This window comes from Charadrius vociferus, unplaced genomic scaffold (assembly GCF_000708025.1).
Source record: "Charadrius vociferus isolate BGI_N301 unplaced genomic scaffold, ASM70802v2 scaffold16, whole genome shotgun sequence".
NCBI lineage: Eukaryota > Metazoa > Chordata > Aves > Charadriiformes > Charadriidae > Charadrius > Charadrius vociferus.
The window spans coordinates 1988812-2008627 of NW_009649167.1; the positions used below are offsets into that span (position 1 = coordinate 1988812).

At 40.1% G+C, this 19816-nt stretch overlaps 1 protein-coding gene across 3 annotated transcripts in view; it reads right to left on the reverse strand.

The window, feature by feature from the left end:
• Positions 1–19816, reverse strand: part of DCLK1 (doublecortin-like kinase 1) — a 250830-nt gene that overhangs the window by 12701 nt on the left and 218313 nt on the right. For all 3 annotated transcript variants that reach the window (XM_009888394.1, XM_009888396.1, XM_009888395.1), the window contains 6 exons: positions 19278–19424; positions 14127–14260; positions 13350–13427; positions 12611–12707; positions 10664–10744; positions 3228–3341 (listed from right to left, as the gene is read on the reverse strand). In XM_009888394.1, the coding sequence (XP_009886696.1) occupies positions 3228–3341; positions 10664–10744; positions 12611–12707; positions 13350–13427; positions 14127–14260; positions 19278–19424 (651 nt within the window). The remainder of the gene's footprint in view (positions 1–3227; positions 3342–10663; positions 10745–12610; positions 12708–13349; positions 13428–14126; positions 14261–19277; positions 19425–19816) is intronic.

A 19816-nucleotide genomic window follows, 5' to 3' on the forward strand; every position in this document is an offset into this window, starting at 1 on the left:
TTTTTAGGGACTTGTTAATTCTTTTGGTGTTTTAAAAGCTAGCTCTCCGATTAAAATTTTGCTGGCAAAGCTATGTTGGTTTAAAGGAATTTTTTCTCAACTGACATAGTTATGCTGGCAGAACTTTTAATGATGTATTAATGTATCAACAGAAAAGTCTCTTTGCCTGTACAGTTAATTTTGTTTGAGGAATCATCTTCTGCTACATCAGCAAAGGAACTACTTTGCTAGGCACGCACAACATGTTCATTACGGTAGTTTGTCCAAGCGGACAAATCCTTTCAAATGTGGACAAACTTGAAGTCTGGACACATGCACAAGGACTTGTAGGATGTCTCTGCCCTGAATGGTCAGAGACAACCTTTACTGACCACATCAACAAAGCAGATGTGAGTCTGAACTAAAGGAGTCAACACAATGTATTTGGAAATTGCTGAAGGAAGCAGTAGCCATAGTAGACATACGTAAAATACACGTGTCTTCGAGCTTCCTTCCAGTCAAGCTGACCACAAACACATCTTTAGGAATTTAGTTTTCATATTACAGTTTTAATTGGTGCATATGACAAATACTGTTTGAGATCTTTGAGGTGTGTTACTTCTTACCACCGAAGAAAACAGGCATATATGATCATACCAGTGTGAGGACAAATTAAGAACTAAATACTACATATTAGCTATCTCTGTACACAGAGTTATAATCTTTTATACTATTAAGTAAGCTATATATATATATGCACATATTAACACGTTTTCACAAACACACACACAGACACAGATGTGTTATATAATATATAGAAGGCATTTCTGTATATTATATACCCAAGCACTCTCTCAAAAAGTTACAGTAAACATACAGGCAGGCACAATAAAACAGTATTTTTGTAGAAAATATACTTAGTGCACATCTTAAGTGCTGAACAATATGTTACAGCATCTGTACATACTTTGAAAATTCTAAATGTAGAGCAGTCTTCGTTAATCAGATTTACTTCTATGATATTTGAGATTGCATAGTTAAAGGAAGATTCCCAAAGGTAAAACCCTGATGCCATGCATGTCACACGTATATTAAGTATGCTTTCAAATGCAGAAACAACAAATAAAGGCTTTGTTGTTTTGCTTTTGGCTCTATTTTACTTATTCAATTAGTTTTGTAGAAAATAAAGGTAATTTATTCTTAAAATCAAAATTATCCAACTTTCTGGAACATTACCAAAACACTAAAGAGGTCTATATTTCCCCTCTCTTCCAAGTTTTTCGACAAGAATTGACACGAGCTAATCAAACCACTTTCTGAATTCTGTAAAAATATTCTAAACATTTCTACTTTATAGGCCAAGTTGCAGGATTAATTGTGCCAGAGTATGATGTTCACCCATAGAGATGATCACTAAAAATAATCTGTTAAGTTTCCAAACACTAAAAAACAAATAAAAGCCATTAAGAATATAATGAAACATATACATATTTTTTTTTCCTGATTTATAATGTTTTGCAGTGGAAAGATTCACTACAGTGCCTTTTTCATTACTCAAGTGTCAAACTGCTGTAAACAATTCTTTGGCAGAGCAACTGGGGCAAAGAAAAAAAAGAGGAGGGTGGGGAAATTAAAAACATAAAGGAGGCGAGGGATGGATGAGGACAGAGGCATCATTTCTTGCTTTTAAGCTTTGAAGTCATTAGCATGGAGGATCTGAGCAGTAATTCTCATGGACAAGCGTGCTGGCAGTCCATTCGAAAGGAACACGGTTTCAGCTAGTCTGTACAGAACATACCTGCATTTCAGATGAGCAATGGGTATGTGATGTTTTAGTTGTGGGAGAGTTGTTGCAGTATTATTGCTTAAAAATGAAAATAAATAAATGCTGACTATGCAAATGCTGACTATGTTAGCTGATGACTGAGAAAATCTAGGAAAAGCATGAGGAACAACTTGCTTCCATGTTGAGGACGTCCAGGGTTGGAAAGAGTAAAGAAAAAATATGAGAGAGGCACAGCTTGAAATTTTAAGTACTTATACCAAGTAACTTTGAGAGAGTATCCGTTTTGCTGCACAAACAGTTCACACCTGTGAGCCAGATTGCATGTGCTGAGCTGAGTTTACTTCACGCTGATTTAACTCACCACTGGAGGGGCTGAGCTGAGAAACATGAAAGTGGAAACAGTACAAGAAAGTGTACATGTGCAGTCACACCACCTGCAATTTATGGAAGCTGGGAATGAACACTGAGTAATCTGATATGGGAATGGTTATGCTTAACGTGGCACTTATTTTTAGTGACCATTTGGAGCGTTAACATTACCACGAGTAATAAAGAAAAGCTTACAAACACAGGCAGATGTATCAAAAATGTGAAGGATGTGCATGTTACTATCCAATGGCATTAGTATGAATAATCTCATTACACACTGAATATATTCTGTGCACATGTATATATCTAATACACATGTTCATCTTTGGGGAAAAAATACAAAGGTATGCGATGTATGCTACACTGAGGATGCCATTGAAGCCTCAGTAAAGCTTGGCAGAAAGTTTGGTCAAGCTTGGTTTCAGAAGCTCCGACACGTTCTAACCTGGAATGCCTAAACTGGAATTGCACCATGACAGAAGGCAGCAAGGAACTCCATTAAGTCTTTACCCAATTAAGTGCTTCTGCTTAAAGGGAAGCAGCTTGCATGTGGCAGTACAGTAAAATGCCGCTACTCAGCTAAATCTGAAGTGGCTATGCTCATATCAACTATGAAGGTAGCAGTGAGGCATCCTAGCTCTCTTTGATGTCTTCAGAGAAAGAAACTTAGGCTGCCATACAAATTTTCGGTTACAATTTTGAGGCAATTCCCATTTTAAAGTGCTGCTGTCCTTCTGCTACAACCTCTGTGCGGCCTCAATCCATGTGATGATTCTGCTGCCAAGTAAAATGTCATGATCCCATAGCTCAAATTGTTGAATCTAGACTGGAGTTAGGTCCACTGATCTTCTGACAAAATGTGGAAGTGTGTGTACTGTTAGACCTTCTAAAGCTGTTAAATAACAATGTGACTCACCAGGAGAATCGATGGAGAAATTGTGCAGAATACCAGTCTAACTAAGTTTTTATTAATTAAATGCTAGAATTAGCTAAAGATTAACACTCTCTGGTTTCTTTTGATGGCATATCCTAAACACACACTGCCTTGTGGACACATATTTAAGTTTTTTGGCTGTGTATTTCAGATGCTTACTGCTATGACAGAAACTCCAGCTGCTGTGCTGTTCGGTTTAGGGCCTGTGTTGAAATGCTTCTTTATCTTCCCAGCTACTGAGAGCTGATGTTCATTCTCTGGAAGGCCATCATCCTGCAGAGAAATAAAGCAAAATAAAACTTCAGGGAGAAAAGGCAAGATAAAGAAATTGCAAGGTGATTCTGATAGCACCTGCCAACGTAGAAAAGTTTACAAAAAGTTTTGTAATGAAATACGTGTCAGTCATTGTTTCCATCAACATATCTAAGGTAATTATAAGATGAACACCATATTATGTCATGAACCAGCTTCCGTCTTCTTCTTTACTCAATATCTTCCTCTCAAACTTTAGGTGATGTTAGTTAATAATAACTGTTACATATTTTACTATTCTTTCTACTGTGTCTTGACTACCACTGCCAAGTTATTTTTAGGTCCATTAATATTTCAAAGCTTGATAAGCTCAGAGTTGTATATGATTTTGTTTACTCATGACATAAATTTAAAGGTAATGATCTCAAAAGTAGGAAGTGCCGAAGAGATTAGAGAAACCAGAGGCCCTGTTTTGGTAGGATGCAGGAAAAGATCTCCAAAAAGCCCTGGGAGATGTCAACAAAGTCCTTGTCTCATTGTAAAGGTTACAAACTTGTGGGCTATGAGGTTGGGTGAATGTTAGAGCCACAGCTCAGCAAGTCCCACGGTGAGGAAACCCAGGCAAGATGGGAGCTGAGACATGCCCTGGCTGAGACCCTCGTGATGGGTGAGCGCGCGACCTCATCAATACCAGGATGGATCTTTGGTACCTCTGCAGGACAGGGTAGGCGTGAGCTCATGGTAGGCTGTGGTATTCCCTGCAGCTTATGACTGTAGCGTACTAAAACCATAGTTAAACAAAGCCACCTCTGCAAATCGAATCTCCGACTGACGGATAACAAGAGACTGCAATTCCTTCCCCCAGTCCCAAGGCACACAAGCCTGGGATGCTGTGGGAAAAAGACGGGCAGAGGTACAGACTGCCTGGGAAAGCAGAGAAGGGCTGGAGACAGCGGTGGGTGGCCTCATCTTCCTTGCCAAAAGACACATGTTCTCAACGTGAGCGAACCTGAGGTAAAAGTAGGCACAAAACTGCATGGCCAAGCAGAGGCAGACACGTGTTCTGCGGTCCTGCCCACCTAGTGAGATGGCTGTGGGCGACCTCCAGCCCAGAAACCACCCAGCTGGACCAGGAGGTGCCTCCTCCCGCTCAGATATCCCGCTTTTCAGAGCAAACCCATCTATCTGCACCTAGGCACGCAGGCAGCCTCGACGCTGAGGCGAAACCCTAGCAGAAAGAAGGGACTTTGCACTTTCGTGCAAGTCAGTGGGTTGAATTCAAGCCCAAGACAAGAAAGGAGTTTTTTTAGAAGTTGCAAATAAGACCCTTATGCCTGAAAAAAGTGCAAAAAGCCACCACTCAGTGAGACTTCCCCGCTAGCCGGATATGCAGGATTTCAGACAACAATACGCAGAATAGACAGAATAGGCAACAAAAAGCAGAACAGGCAGAATATGCAGGATATCGGGTCACTATCCATCCACAATGGTCATCCCAAGCTGGTACTGCATGGGATGTGTAGCTATCAACCATTGAAAACGTTCTTAAATTCCACTTAAGCAAAATCTGAGCAGAATAGAGGCAAAAAAGAGATAAGATTAGAATACAGAGAGATGACAGACACTTTTTTTTTCTGGCTTTGCAGCAATTCTGAGTGCACTTAAAGAGTTACAGAGTCGCTGCAGTAAATCATTAGTTCAGTGAGCATATGGGAATTTTAGGGAGGGTGGTTAGGGTTTGTTATTTATTTAGCTTGGGGAGTTTGTGTTTAGAGATCCCTCACTCACCCCTTAACAAAATGTCTCAGCTGGCAAAATATGGTCAAGTGCACACAGCTGCAAAACACAAAACAAAACAATACAACCCAGTAGCTGATTATTGTCTAGCACTGGGGAGTCTTGGCTTGGTGGTATATGACCCCTAAAAATAACCTGCTTTCCGCTGACCTCCCCTTTCCCAGAAGAAAGCTAGTCTGTAAAGTGAACTCTTCTTCGCTAGTGTGGGGGAAGAAATCATTCTCTTGGCTTTCTTGACATGAAAGCCTGCCAAACGTTCATGTCGTCTTGTCAAAAAGACAAAATTACGGAGAAGACAATAGTTACCAGGACTGTGGTAATATTTTATTGGTGAAGCACCACACCCACAGTTCCAGTGGCAACGCGCCAGAGGCATATAGTTTGGGCTCCAGCTTTTCGATGCAATATCTTCCAGCTCAATTTAGGATGCAGCATAGGGATATATGGGAATTACTTTATGGTTATTAAATTTTCTACTGTCGGTGCTACCTGATGTTTAGTAGTTATCTTTTTTTTTTTTACTATTTCAACATGCTTTATAAACAAGCTAATATGTATTAGCGGGCTCCTGGAATCCCTTCAGCCAACAATAAAATAGATAGATACTGAGGGTGAGAGATGACAGCTGTTTAACTACATACAAACCAAGCTGCTCTGCAGTTTAAAAATGCAGGAAGTGGAAAAAAAATCCCCATCAGATTCCCCAGAATCAGCAGGGTAAGTTGTAGAATTGGATAACAGGCTCAACATTGCTGACAAGAATTTCATCAGGTTGCTGTAATGGGAAGGATGTCAGCCCCCAAAGAGGTTAACTGTTCCTTTCCCCTATTTTAACCTTTTGCTGTTTCTTGCAGCAGGTTAGGATCACAGAATTTGATCTCAGTTTTAGCAGGCAGGCCAAGATCTTTTAAAAGATGACTAGTGATTTTTGGTGCTCAACTCTGGGAACTTTAAAGGGTTATCAGCTTCAGAAAATATTGACTGCTCTGAAAGAAGCGCTCTCCTGAGCACATCTCAGAAGCTGAGCAGTCAAAATCCTTTGACAGCTTGAAAACTCTGGTCCAGAATATGAGTTTTCACCCGGACAATGTAAACTGCTTGGCATCTGAAGATAGTTGTTTTTTTTTTTATCAGGCTCCACAAAATACGTTTCATGGTCTACTTGCAAGAAATCAAAATAAAATTAAAAAAAAAAAAAGAGGCAGAGGGTCTTGGCATCATTTGAGTAATTAATAAACAGTTGTCGTATTTGCATTGTTCTCTATGGCAGGAGACATTGCCACTCAAGTGAAAAAGAAGTGTTAAAAAGATGGAACAAAGTTCAGGATTCCCAGACTCCTACTGCCCTGAAGCACTCAGATCCATTTCACAAGCCGGTCACAAGAGCTTTACTTTCCAAGTCTAAAATCATCAGATGAATAGGTCATTATATAAGTAACAGCACAAAATTAGAGCAAATAGAAGTGCTGGAAAAGCTTTTCGACTCTGTTTCTTTTAAGGATTACAAGGAAATTTTTCTTTGGGCAGTGTCCTAGGGTGTAACCAAAAGTAGCGCAGCTGCCAACTATGAAATGTCCTTTTAAATTAACTTCCTTACAAATGTCCAGCTCATTACTATTTACTATTCATTTCCTTTGCACACAAATTTCCAAGGCAGACATGGTTAAAGAAATATGTAAAAGCTCAAGTTTCTCTAATTCTTTTGAGGCTGGTGTGTGCCATCCTCCTCCTTCAGCAACTACACACCACATTTTATATTGATTATTTTAACAGAGAAGGATTTACAGAATGCAGTCCATCCCTTTCAGCATTCACTCCTTAATGCTGTATTAGGAAATATTTACTACTTGTACAAAAAAAAGAGAGTAGGCTTGTACTGTAACTTGTATAGTATAATTCAGGTTATCAATATCATATATATGTTTAAAATATATATATGTTTAAAACGCCATACCTCAAGCTTCCAACCTCTTTTGTAATTCTTTGGTTTTGCAAAGAATTTGAGCAGGTAAAGGAAAGAGCCGAGGTCCCTGTAGGGGAAGTATAAACTGATGGATTTGTTTCCAGGTCTAAGTGTACTGCATAGGAGAGACAAATCCAAATAAACACAACGGAGGGGGCAAGGAACTGCTGCTGAATTGCATTTAGAATTCAAGATCTCCATCTGTGGCAGTGGCACATAGCCAACATCTTTTCAGGTTTTGTTTTTTTGAATTGAAAACAGCTGGGATATTATTGACATAGGAACTGCTTTACTGGTCTGACTCTGACCATAACAAGTTTTGCAGTTTCCAAGAGGATTCCAGCTATTTTTATAGCAAAAACTGAAACCGAAATGAGGGTTGGCTCCTACTGAAACTGTCAAAGCACATTCCAGGAATCTCAGCAATTTACCAAGTAATCACATAGTAAGCAGCTATAAAGTAGAATGGTTATTTACAATCTACAAAACGGTTTTATACAGTGTAAGCAGTTACAACACTTCTATCAAAGGTTTGATCAAAGAGAGAAAATGTTTCTTAAAATTGTCGAAGAAAACATATGCCTGCTTTTCCAGCCAGCTGTCCTAGCCGGTATTTTAGCTGCACGTTTACAACTCTGCGAATAGGTTCAAAACCGAAATCAGAAAACGGAAAGTCAAGTCCAGCATTTGATGCCACGGAAAAGTATTTAAACAGTTTATCTGGGAAAATGGAGTGTTAGGTGAAAACTCCATGTGCCATTTCTTCTCACAAAGATGGCATTTTACGAAAGTTGCAGACAGTTGCTCAGGTAATCATGCCACATAGATCTCAGAGCCTTTTATAAACAGGGATAAGGATATTAATTTCCTGTCCTCAAGCCGGGAAAATGAGGTACAGGACGGTTGTGTGGCAGACTTGCAGCTGGTCAAGCTGGTGATGGTACGGGGATGCAAGGTTGGACCTGACAGCAGTGTGCCATCCTGCCTCCATATTCAAGCAGGCTGTCCCTGCGGGGCCATCTACGGTGCGCTGCCCCGACCCATGTCAGGGAAGCGTCATTTTTCACGAAAGCATTTAAGCACCTGCTTCAACTCAGCTATGTTCTTATTTCTCCTGAAGTGAACTGGGATTTTAGTGCCATCTAGTTAATTTTATGCCTGCTATCAAGCATTTCCATGTGTGATGCCTTGAAATAGGAGCGATGTTTGGAATTTGCTCCAGCACTTTCCTGAACTGGCCCCAGTGCTGGCCTTTCTCCTTCCAGAAAAAATATCTGGAGGACACATAAGAGAATTCAAAAGACATTTTGGTCTGCGTTATGAACTATCGTTAGCACACTGCTGAAGACAAAATACTGATTCGTCTCAGTTGCTAAAAGCAGCGATTGGACAGAAAAGAAGAAATTACAGAACTGTCACGGAATATTTGTTTCATTTATTTATGGACAGAACTGCTACAGGTTTTGACTGCAAAGAATTATAATCAGCATAAAACTATGAGAAGAGGTACAGCAGAGCTGGACCAATGGTAAATTGAACACAGTATCTTGTTTCCAATGGTGCATCGTAGTCGCTGCTTATGAAATAGTACTTTTAACGAAGACAGGTAGATCTTGAACTTTCCCTGGTATATCCCCTAGTTTCTGCCAACCAAGTACTTAAGAACTTTGTGAGCCAGGAGTTGTATCAAGACAACCATATTTAATAGGCACCGATAGACTCATCCTCCAAAAATGTACCAAACTCCCTTTTGAATCCACTTATACTTGGCCTCTACAGCATCTTCTGGCAAGGGGCTCCATATTTTAACTTACTGCACAGAAACCCAGGAATTTGCTAGGGTGCTCCAGTAGCCAGAGCTCAGGTTTGGTTAGCGGAGCTCTGAAGTGCTAGAAGACTTTAGCCCCTGGTCCCTTTCCCTGTCCCTCCCTGTCAGCCCGCACTAGCGAGGGCAGGGAGCCGACCCTCATGTCACCTGCACACACTATCGCCATCACATTACTGACAGAGAGCTGCACCTCTTCTTCTTAATACATCTCGCTAAAATGGCTGCCTAAAATACACTGTGGTTTAACTGAAGTTAAAAAAAAAATGAGCCCGGGGGGAGCATTAACAGTTCCAAGATATTTTCCAGAAAAAGTGGAAGATTAGTGACCGCATCCTTTTGTGGTGTAAACAAGTGATGCTTCAGTAACCTCAGCAGCAGTGCGCAGCCTGACACCGTGGGTGACCTGCCCACTCTGTAGCTTCTGATCAGTCACTTCCATCTCTTCCTCAGCAGCACCCCAGAAACCCCTACCCATCCTCCTCCCATGCAGAGGAACAGAGAGACACCTCAGTCATTAAAAGGCATTACAAACTGTGACAGAACACCATGTCCAAGGACAGCACCTGGCACCAAGGAAAATTAACGTTTCAGCTGCTTGAATGTCATCTCAAAAATGAAAAGATTTTCATCAGACATTGTCCTGCATCCTTGCACTCTTCATACACTGAAGAAGTGCTCTGCACGAAATAGCATTTACAATTATAAAAAAAATTGGTTTGGGCAATAAGGGAGCCTCAAAGACTAAAGCATATGCTCAGTAAACACTTAACTGATCACCACTACTCTGGGCGATATAGAAGACACTTTCATAAAAAAAAAAGTTAACATTTGGCACTACTATATATTTGAATTTTTAGAATAGTGTTTTAGTGAAAGAAATATTTTGGATATGGCAGCTGAGGGACCAAACAGTATTCCAGGGAGGAATGCACACTCAAACTTGCAACAAACAAAAGAAAACATTATTTCTTCCTCCTTTAATTTTTTTTCTCTGCTCATGTATTTCTTTTCTCAATCTTCCCTTTTAAATTTGAATCTGGATTTTTTCCAGTTTTTCTTTCTTGTCATCCAAATATTTTAACACATATTAAATAGTCTGATATAATTAACAATTATTAAGTAGCGTCCTTCTCTCAAATTTCATTAAAGAGAAATCTCTTTATTCTCTGCCAGATTTATCCGTATGCCACCTCACTGATTACCACTTTTTATGGCAAATGTCCAGTTACTTAGAGATAAGCCAGGATACATAAATAGCTATTTCATGCTAACTCAGATTAAATGGATATGGCTGCACATAAATATATGTATATTTCAACGTCAGAAGCTAAATATGATTCTAAAGGTTTCCCTGTTTCATGGTGGATCAAGTAGGCTTAACACTACAGACTATATTTCAATAGCTCTTAATCATGACTGTCAGATTTTTGAGTCCATCTGATTTTAGGAGAGCAAAATGTGTCACTGAACCCACAAGCTGATTGTTAGAGGTATAAATTTGTCAAGTGTGGTTGAGATTTGTTGAAAACCCGGCCCAAAATATTTTAGAGAAAACGTAGCTGAGCATGCATAAAATAGTGAATACTCCAAGGTAAGCGTGATATACTAAACCAGCCCTGTAACCCAGCACATTCCCAGTTAAATCTGTGGCATTTTAAGAATGTGCTGGCTCCAAAAGGGCATAGAAAGGACTTGACAGAAAGAGCTCAAAGGTGCCAAACTACAAGTAGCATCTCCAAGCCTGAAAATACTTACATTAACCCATGGATGCTCAAGAACTTGCAAGGCTGAGAATCGCAGATCTACATCTACTTGAAGCATCATTGTGATAAGTTCCTAGAAATGTAATACTGGGTCAAATTTAAAGAACATTTTTAAAGAACAAATCAACATTTAATTCACTGAAGTGCTCTTCAACTGATTATGTAAGAGTGCTCAAACACAGAGTGAACTATCAACTGCAGAAACATATTAAGATTGTTGAAAAAAAAAAGAACAACTATGAACTGCTGAACTTCAAGCTGAACTTTTAAATCAATATCTAACAGTACCTGGAAAAGCTAGAAGACAGTTCTGAGTTACAGTTCTGTAGCCACTGTTTAAGAGAAAAGCACTTAATACATAATGTACAAAACAGATGGTCACATGAAATTAGGTTAGCTTCCCATTAAGAAAAAGCCAATTCCTCTGTAGGAAAAAAGCCAGCAAATCTAGAATTTTACTTTCAGCTGTTGTATAAATGACATAGAGGATATTTAAAAAGAAAACCAACTTAAACCCATAATTTTTTAGCCTTTGATTTCCTCCACAATTACCTAGTTTTCAACTAGCATGTAAATAAACATACATTTAATTCCACCAGTGCGTGGAGTGCACAGAAAACAGGATGGCAGTATGACAGCAAATTAAGAGGTATCAACAAAGTTCATAATTCTTACTGACAAGGAGAAGTTAAATGAACAGGCTAATGCTTCAAAACAGAAATTTTAGACTGAACTCTTTGGAAGGAGTTTCACAGGAGAACACCATTGGCAAAGGACTTGCAGAGTTCTTGTTTATGATGCTATGAAATAAAGCCTGCTACAATACCACGATGTGGTTTAGAGGACTTCTTTCAACCCTATGACTGTATCATCTCATTCGTTAACCTTATTAGTTAACAGGCTAAAATACTAGTCTTGATCAGCCTCCTACATACCTGTAAGAACAGGATTTAGCTCTCTGAAGAATGGAGATTCAGAATGTAGAACACTACCCTCATTACCTGTATCCACTGACAAATTTCGACAAATTTTTGTGTGTGATTAATTAAACACTGTCTCACTGAAAGAAATAGGAAGACAGTTTTGCCTGGATTTGCCTTAGAGGCTACAGAAGTAAACGGGTAGAAATGAAGCACTTATCTACAGGATGACCATATGAATAGTTTTATGGTTTTGACTGTTTTTTAACATACTTATATGTATTAGCTCTCTCTATGTATATTTATACACATGACTATAGTGAATGCCAGATCCCTAGAAAATCCATGAGTTAAACTGTTGCTCCAGTGCACTAATGAGATCTAAAAAACTTGATCTGCTCTGCAAGTAAAACGAACTCTGTCAGGATTTGTGCCTGAAAAGCATTGTATCTGCCTTAGCACACCTCAAGCTCTACATCCTTTGTGTCATGTGCCAAGAGGCTACAGCCCGTGAACTGGTGGCCAGAGCAAGTCTGTATTTCATACCGCACTGACGACAGTAAGGAGTTACAGGCAATGTGAGGCCTGGTTCTTTGACGGAAAGAAACAACAGACATATCATCTAATGGGATTAAAAAGGGGAAAACAGCCTCCCTATAATATTATTATATAATATTCAAAGGCTCCAGGTTGGTACCTGGTCCCCATCATAAAGTCCCAGGGAGCTTTCAAGCTACAAAGTGTAAGTCACTTAAAATTTTTCTTGATCGGTAAGGGCTGCAGGTGTCTCTGTTGTGTGGGACACCATATAGAGACGGGGTCCATTTCAGAACCACCTGGAATCTAATAGACAGACAGTGATAAAATGACAACATGCTCGGTGATCCAGAGGAATTTATAGGTGTAGCAGGAGATGTATGAGACATGTCAAATACAGCACTGTGAAAGAACAGCATGCATTAGACACTGGCACTCGGAATCAGACTGGAGAAGGAAGTATCATCAAGTATAAAACCCACCTTTGCAGAGTCAGAAACATTGTCCCAATAAGGAGATGGAAAATCGACCTGTCCCATCAAAATCTGATCAAAAAGCACTTCTTGGTCGTCTCCACTTCTGTAAAGTAAAAACCAAACAAAAACAACAACAAAACCCACAAAGAAATTATTTCCAGAGCTGGTTTCAATAGGTTTCTTGAAATTGCTTTTAATTGGTCATCCCTTATGCTTTTGGAAGCTGTTGATTCCCCCCAAGCATGCAACCATGGATGTGAATGGTGAGATCGTAACACAAAGTGCATTTGGTACATTCTTTCTGAGGTAACCTGCTTGTCTTTAGGATTGTCAACAACTTTGCAATCGCTTTGAGGGGGAGAAAAGATCTGACATGTCCTTATTAAGTGGCTTACATTTTAATTACCTTTTACCAACCACAAAGTATGTTGTATTTGGTCCATGAAAGAAGATGCTTATTTCACTGTGTATTTTAAACATCAGGCAAAGGCACCCAGAACCCGTAATGGAGGGTCTTGTTTTGTAATGCAATGAAGTTTAAACTAAAATAAACAAACATGAGACAGAGATTTTACAGTAAAATCACAGACATTTATGGGGTTTGTGTAAATTACTATGCAGAGCACGGGAAAAAACAAACCCTATGAGCACAGAACTTTTTCCAGTGGGAATCTCTGTGTTTAATGCAAAAGCAGCACAGGGACCAATTCACAGAACAAGGATGGTTGAATAGATCAGTCCATACCCACGGAATGGAGGGAAACCACAGAGCAGGATGTAAGTAATCACACCCGCTGCCCAGATGTCCACCTTCAAGCCATATCTAGAAGCGTGAGAGACATGGTTAGAGACATCCAACTCCTATGAACTACAGTACAAGAACAGACAAAACATTTTCAGAATTATTAATAATTTCTTATATATTCTCATGTGAACTTTATCTAAGTCCTACCTACCTATCCTAATTCCTCATTCAAATCTTTTTTACATTTACATCTTAAAACTACATTAGATCAGAATGTCGGAGTGCACAGAAGACATTGCTCTGTATTCTTGAGTTAGAGTGATGCCTACAAACAGGAAGCCTGCAAATGTGACACAGGCTGCTCAGGCAATTAGGCATTTACTCTGTGGAGCAAATCAGAAGAAGAGGATAGTGCGTGATAACAAAATAAAATTGAGTCAACAGTAGTTAGCAGTCTCTGGGGGCAGCTTAAGAATTAGTTTTATTGTATTTGCAAATGTCTAGTTCATAACTCAGTGTTAAGCTGAGAAGTTTGAGGCCAACAACTGGCAGAGGAACCTGATATAACTCCAAATTTGGCCCTGCTCTGAGCTGGTTTGGATAAGATAGCCTTCAGAGATCATTTCCAACTAAATTGTTCCATGAGCCATGACTCTGCATCATACCCAAGCAAAGGCAGCATAAAAAATATTAAGTGCAAGAACTCCCATCTGGCACACTGACGAGAACATGCTCCACTGTGTACACATTAAGGAATCATCGCAAGAAGACATTTACCCAGTTTCAGCAATGATTTCTGGAGCTACATATGTTGGGGTCCCACAAACAGTATATAGAGGTCCATCCACAATTGTTGCTAGTCCAAAGTCTCCCAGCTTCAGGGACTTGCTTCCATCTTGGTGCTCATAAACCTGAAGCAGGAGGAAAATTCAAAGGTTTAACACAAGGTAACTACTATATCATTTACTAACTACCTGAAACGTTCCTTCTAATTTACAATCTTTTTTCTCCTCCTCACCAACAACATACTTCTCCGCGTGCTTTGAAAATTCATGGACAATTTGGACAACTTCCCTTGAATGCACTCAGCGTGTTTGGGAAAGACTTACCTCATTACCTGGCCAACATGCTACTTGGTAGAAGCTAAAGCCCAGAAGCAAAGGTCTGACCTTCCAGCAGTGACATTCCGAGGTTTACTCCCCACTGACAGCCAATTCACAGTGTTGGGGGTTTAAGTTTATTCATTTTACTTGCAGAGCTTAAAGGCTCGCAAAGGAATTTCAGCTTCTTAGATAACACAACAGCGACTGCACTGATAGCAGCAACAGATTCTTCTCTGTGTGTTGAAGTCACAAGACGCACACCTGGTTGGAGTATTTCACCTAGAAACACCGTCCTCGGCTTGGATGACTGTTAAATACCAATCAGTGTCTTAGCGGTATGTTACCATCAGACATAGGTAGGGCTGTTAATGAGTATGCATGAAAATCCTGTCTCAAAACATGGTCTTCAGAGCAGCAACATGATCTTTTGTGGGGTTTTATGGGTGCAAAGGGAGATTAAGATATAGTCACAAGAAAAAAGCTAAAAACATCTGTAAAAAATAACACAATTTTAAAAGCTGGCTCAATACAAAAGAACAACCTCAAACCTGCAAATACCAAAAACCTACCAAAAAATGTTTAAAAGACTAAAATGTATCTATATTAAATACTAGACTGTGAGTCTTTCTTTAATCCAGCTGCTGGTTTGGGTTCTTTCTCCTCATTTTGAAATGGTGTATGATGCAATTTAGTGCTGTTTACCCCAACAGCACCTTAAAAAATGGGAACAGTCTACAGGAGGACTTCTTAAAGTATATATGCATCACTTTCTTATTTTGCAACCCAAATCAAAGCTCCATTCAGTGTGGCTCACCAGTAGTGATATCCCGACAACAATTAGCAGTAACACTGTGCGCAATTAGAAGTTATCATACTTCACAATCAAAACCAAAATCATCCCGAATACCCATCTTGACCAGCTACTCCTACATCAGAAATCACATTTATCTACAACTGTTTGCAATAGAAAATCCTGATTTTTCCTTACAAAACCACAATAAATTCTACAATGGACCCTTGAACAGTTCACTTGGTGCAAAAATGAAATCTTGAAGTCTCTCGCCACTGTTTGCTACAGATCCGCTATAGCTAATCATAATTAGTTATATAATACAGCCTAGTTTCTTCTTCATTAAGATTAGTCATGTCTAGAGAGAAAACCCCTCTCTGTCCTGAAACCCTCCTACCAGCTGATACAGCCACAAGCAGATATTTAGAATACATAAAATTCTTCTCCTTTCCTTATGTTATTTTTAACAATACAACTGGATCTTTAAGAGGACCAGCGATTTGATATGGATTCACATCTCTCTGCTACTAAGCCAGAAAAAAAGATAGGCTTACAGAAAAGCACTGGAAAAAAAAGCAATTATGGTTTTATTAAAAACACAGATTGTTAAATACATCTGGTTCCTGAAACTAAAGAAAGTGCTCTCTGAAATGGCAGTAATAAATCTAATTTCAACAACAGTTTTAATTAAAGGCTAGAGACTAGAGCTTTAAATATTCACTTGCTGAAAAATGTAAAGTGTGCACTTAGACATCAAGAGCTAAATTCAGTCTAATTAGCATCTCATATTCTATTTCATGCGGTTATCTTTTACAAAGCCCTTTGTGAGTTGCGTTAACCTAGTGAACGTTCATAAGTTCTCTCCTTCAACAGACCGCACCTTGTATGACTCATATATCCTAAAAATCAATTATGGAAAGGGCTTGTTTGGCAATATTTACCAATGCAGAAAGTTTGGTACCATGCATTTTCTAGTATTTTGCCCCATCTGTTTCCAGGAATTACTTTCCTTGGAAAACTACTTCAGCTGACTCGTAAAACTGAAGAAAGTAACTTTTCCTCACCCTGTTATAACTCCATATAAAAAGGAGCCCAATGTGAAGTTGTGGTATGTTCCTTGCCAGTCAAGGAATGTGAAAGATAATTTAATGCTCATGTTATTCAGAACAAACACTATATATGTTCCACTGCATTTAAATACTGAAGGGCAATTAAAGAAATGGGGATTAGTGCAAATTACCCACTATGTAGTGCTTTCACTGTTTTAACTAAGCAATAAAACTGTGTAATTGTACAACACTAATTGAATGCAGCCACACATAATTGTGTGCCACCATATGTATCCTATTACTATAAAGACTGTCAGTATTTTCTAAGCTGCGCTTGTGATCAGTGCAGATGGCAACAGTCAGAGAAGTTGTTCTCTAGGGTTTATTATATGGCTATAAAGACATCCCATGACTTGACAAAATAAACGTTCTAAATAGCAGCAATTATGAAAAATGTTCCAATTAAAACATGGAAGACACTCTCTGGAGAACAAAAAAAATATGCTAAAAAATCACAGGTATTCAGCATACCCTAAACTCTCGGACAGTTGACTGTTAGGTGGGCTTTGCCTGCCTTCATGATAATAAGGAATATTCAAGCACTTACAGAAACAACTGGTGTTGCACAGAAGACGTCTGAGACAGGTTCACACACACAAAGATTTATCAGCAGGGTCTATAGCTGATGGCACACATCTGCTCTGCGGGTGAATGAGGGGCTGGGAAGAGGTGCAATAAGGAGGCTCCAGATGAGCATCCTCCTCTGGGCACTCCCTCCGCGGCAGCATGTTCCCCCATATTTTTCCTGTAGTAACTCTACAGCTTTTGTCAGGCCTTGCTCACCCTCCCTGTTGTTCTTCCCTGCTAATGGGGCTGTTATCCTTGGGGCACACATCAATCGGGGCAGATGCTGCCTACCCCATCCTGGTTAGTTGCTCCACTTTGGGCAGGCCGGTTATAGGCTCCCCTAAACCTAAAGCCACAACTCACGGGTAGGAAAAGGGTAGAGGGGAAAGGGCAGATTCTCATACCAGTGGCCAGGAGAACCTGTTGTAACAACACTACTGGGGTTTGTGGGTGCAAGACCGTGACGGTTATGGCATGAAAGCAACAGCACAAGAACAACAAGGGAAAAATACTGCCACGACCAGTTAGGTGAAGGGTTGCAGAGCTGCAAGTGAAAGGCGGGCTATGGAAGGCAAGTAGAAGGTCCTCAGCAACAGAAAGGCTAAGACCCATAAGGCATTTTGCAAGTGTTTTATAAATACCACAAAAATAACCCTAATTGCAATGTTGTGATACAAGGGCCTAACCATCCCATTTGACAGATAAGAAGATAAAAGTAGAAGGGTCAAGAGAGACTACGGCCACAGACAGCCAATGTCAGAGACAGGGTCAGAACTCAGGTAAGGCTGGTTCCAAAGCACTCTTCTAAAACAGCATTTGTTTCTTTCAAGGACCTGATAAACCTTAGGCAATTAATATAATTTGTGAGTAAAATGCTGGCCTTTGCCAGTTAGGATGCTGCAAGAGGTTAAGTGCTGCATCCTCACTGCTCAGTATCAATATCAACATAGGACCTTTACATATGCACAACACCAGAAAACTCACTCTGAAACAATTCAGCTACCGTGCAAATAGTGTGGTCATCCCTGCTAGTGGGTAATGGCTGGGTAGGCAACTCTCCGTGTTGTCCCCACCTGCTGCCTACCTTTCTCTCTTCCCCCAAAAGCTTAACTCTACTGTTGTTAGACTTTAGGCATTTAGAGACATGTCGACAGCAGCAGGACAATCCTTGCCCCAGACCAAGACCCTCCTGCACACTCCAAGTCACAGCGTTAATGAATCCAGGCATGGGATTGCTATAACTTCTGCATGCGGCCACCTATGGACACCAGCACAAGGGCTGCAAAAGGAGTATTGATCATTTGTGTCTAGCGAAACTTCTACCCAACATGTTTTTAGCAGTTTCTGGAGAACGAGGGCAGGCTACGTCCTCACCCAGAACTACAAAGGCACCTGCCACTAGAGGAAACTCAATTGTAAAAATCCCATTCCCTGGAATTTTAGTAAGATCTACTTGAGTCGCCTTTCCCATAAAACCTCTTCAGTGTCAAGCAGGACTGTCAGGACTATCCTCAAACCAGGACAAGGACTAAATGCACTGCACTAAGTCATGGCAGAGAGCACACAGTTGAGAGAACCGACATTCTAGGTATCTTCAACATTGTTTTATGGTTCCAGAATATTGGAATTGGGACATCTTGATACTGGAACACATCAGCAAATTTGGGAAAACTCGGAGAACAGTGAAATAATCAGGAGAAATTAGTTTCTCAGAAGAATTATCAGTTGGAGAACACAATTGCTGCACTCAAGAGAGCAAAATTCTCAGAAAAAGGGTATGTTTTACACTGCCTGCAGGACTCATACAGATTCAGTCAGGAAAAGGAAGATTTAGGCTGCCTATTTGGGAAAGTGGCTTAATAAAACATGTTATAGTATTCTTTGGGAGATGCAGCAGGGAAAAGAAGGACACTGACGTCTCTTCCTGGTTGTGCTCTGATATTCTACGTGATTAGGGCACAACATTTACACCCACCATGTTTGTAAAACTGAACTGCTGCTAATTACTTAGGCAACTGGAGAAGGGCAGAATAGTCTACTGAGGACAGAACACCTTTGCATTTATGAGAAGCTTGAAATTATACTGCAGTTTACTAAAAGGTCACCTCTGGTGATCATTGGAATGACTCTGCCGCTGTGCCCTGGGGAACAGTCTAGACATACCGGTTTATGTTACTGTGCTTTTTGTGATAGCTGTTATTTTTAGGAAAGCTTTACGATGCTCAGGTTAAAATTGAAAGACCAATGACTTAAGAGACTGAAATAAACTTGGGGTGTGTGTGGAGAGAGGGAGAAGCGCACACTTTCTCTCACACTCTCCCAAGGTATCAACAATACTAAAAGCTGAATTTTCACTTACCAGTAGATTCTCTGGCTTGATATCTCTGTGGACAATGTTCAGGCTGTGAAGATATTTGATGGCACTGGCCAGATTGTAAAGCATCCCACTGGCATCCCGCTCTGTATATTTGTTGGTGGAAGTAATAGCATCAAAAAGATCTCCTCCCTGGAGCAAAATGACCATGGCATATGAGCAACACTGCTTGTGAAATGACTGAAAAAATTAGGGAAGATCAAGGAGCATCATTTATAGAGGAGGAGGAGGGAGGAGCAGCACAGTTTCCTTGCAGCTATAAACTATGGGTACTGTGATGACATCCCCCATAATGGCAGCTGAACACATCAGTATTTCAGAACCATTTGTCATGTCTTAGGTGGTCAGCCAAGAGGCCGGAGTGTCTATACAAACCGTTCCCACCCGCTGCTGCTTTTGTAACACGCCCAGCACTAGCCAACCTGTGTGTTCAGACCCGCTGTTACAAATTTCTGGCACGCCTACATACTTGCCTGTCACAATGCCACATACCAACCCTTGCCACTCTTTATTATAATCACAAA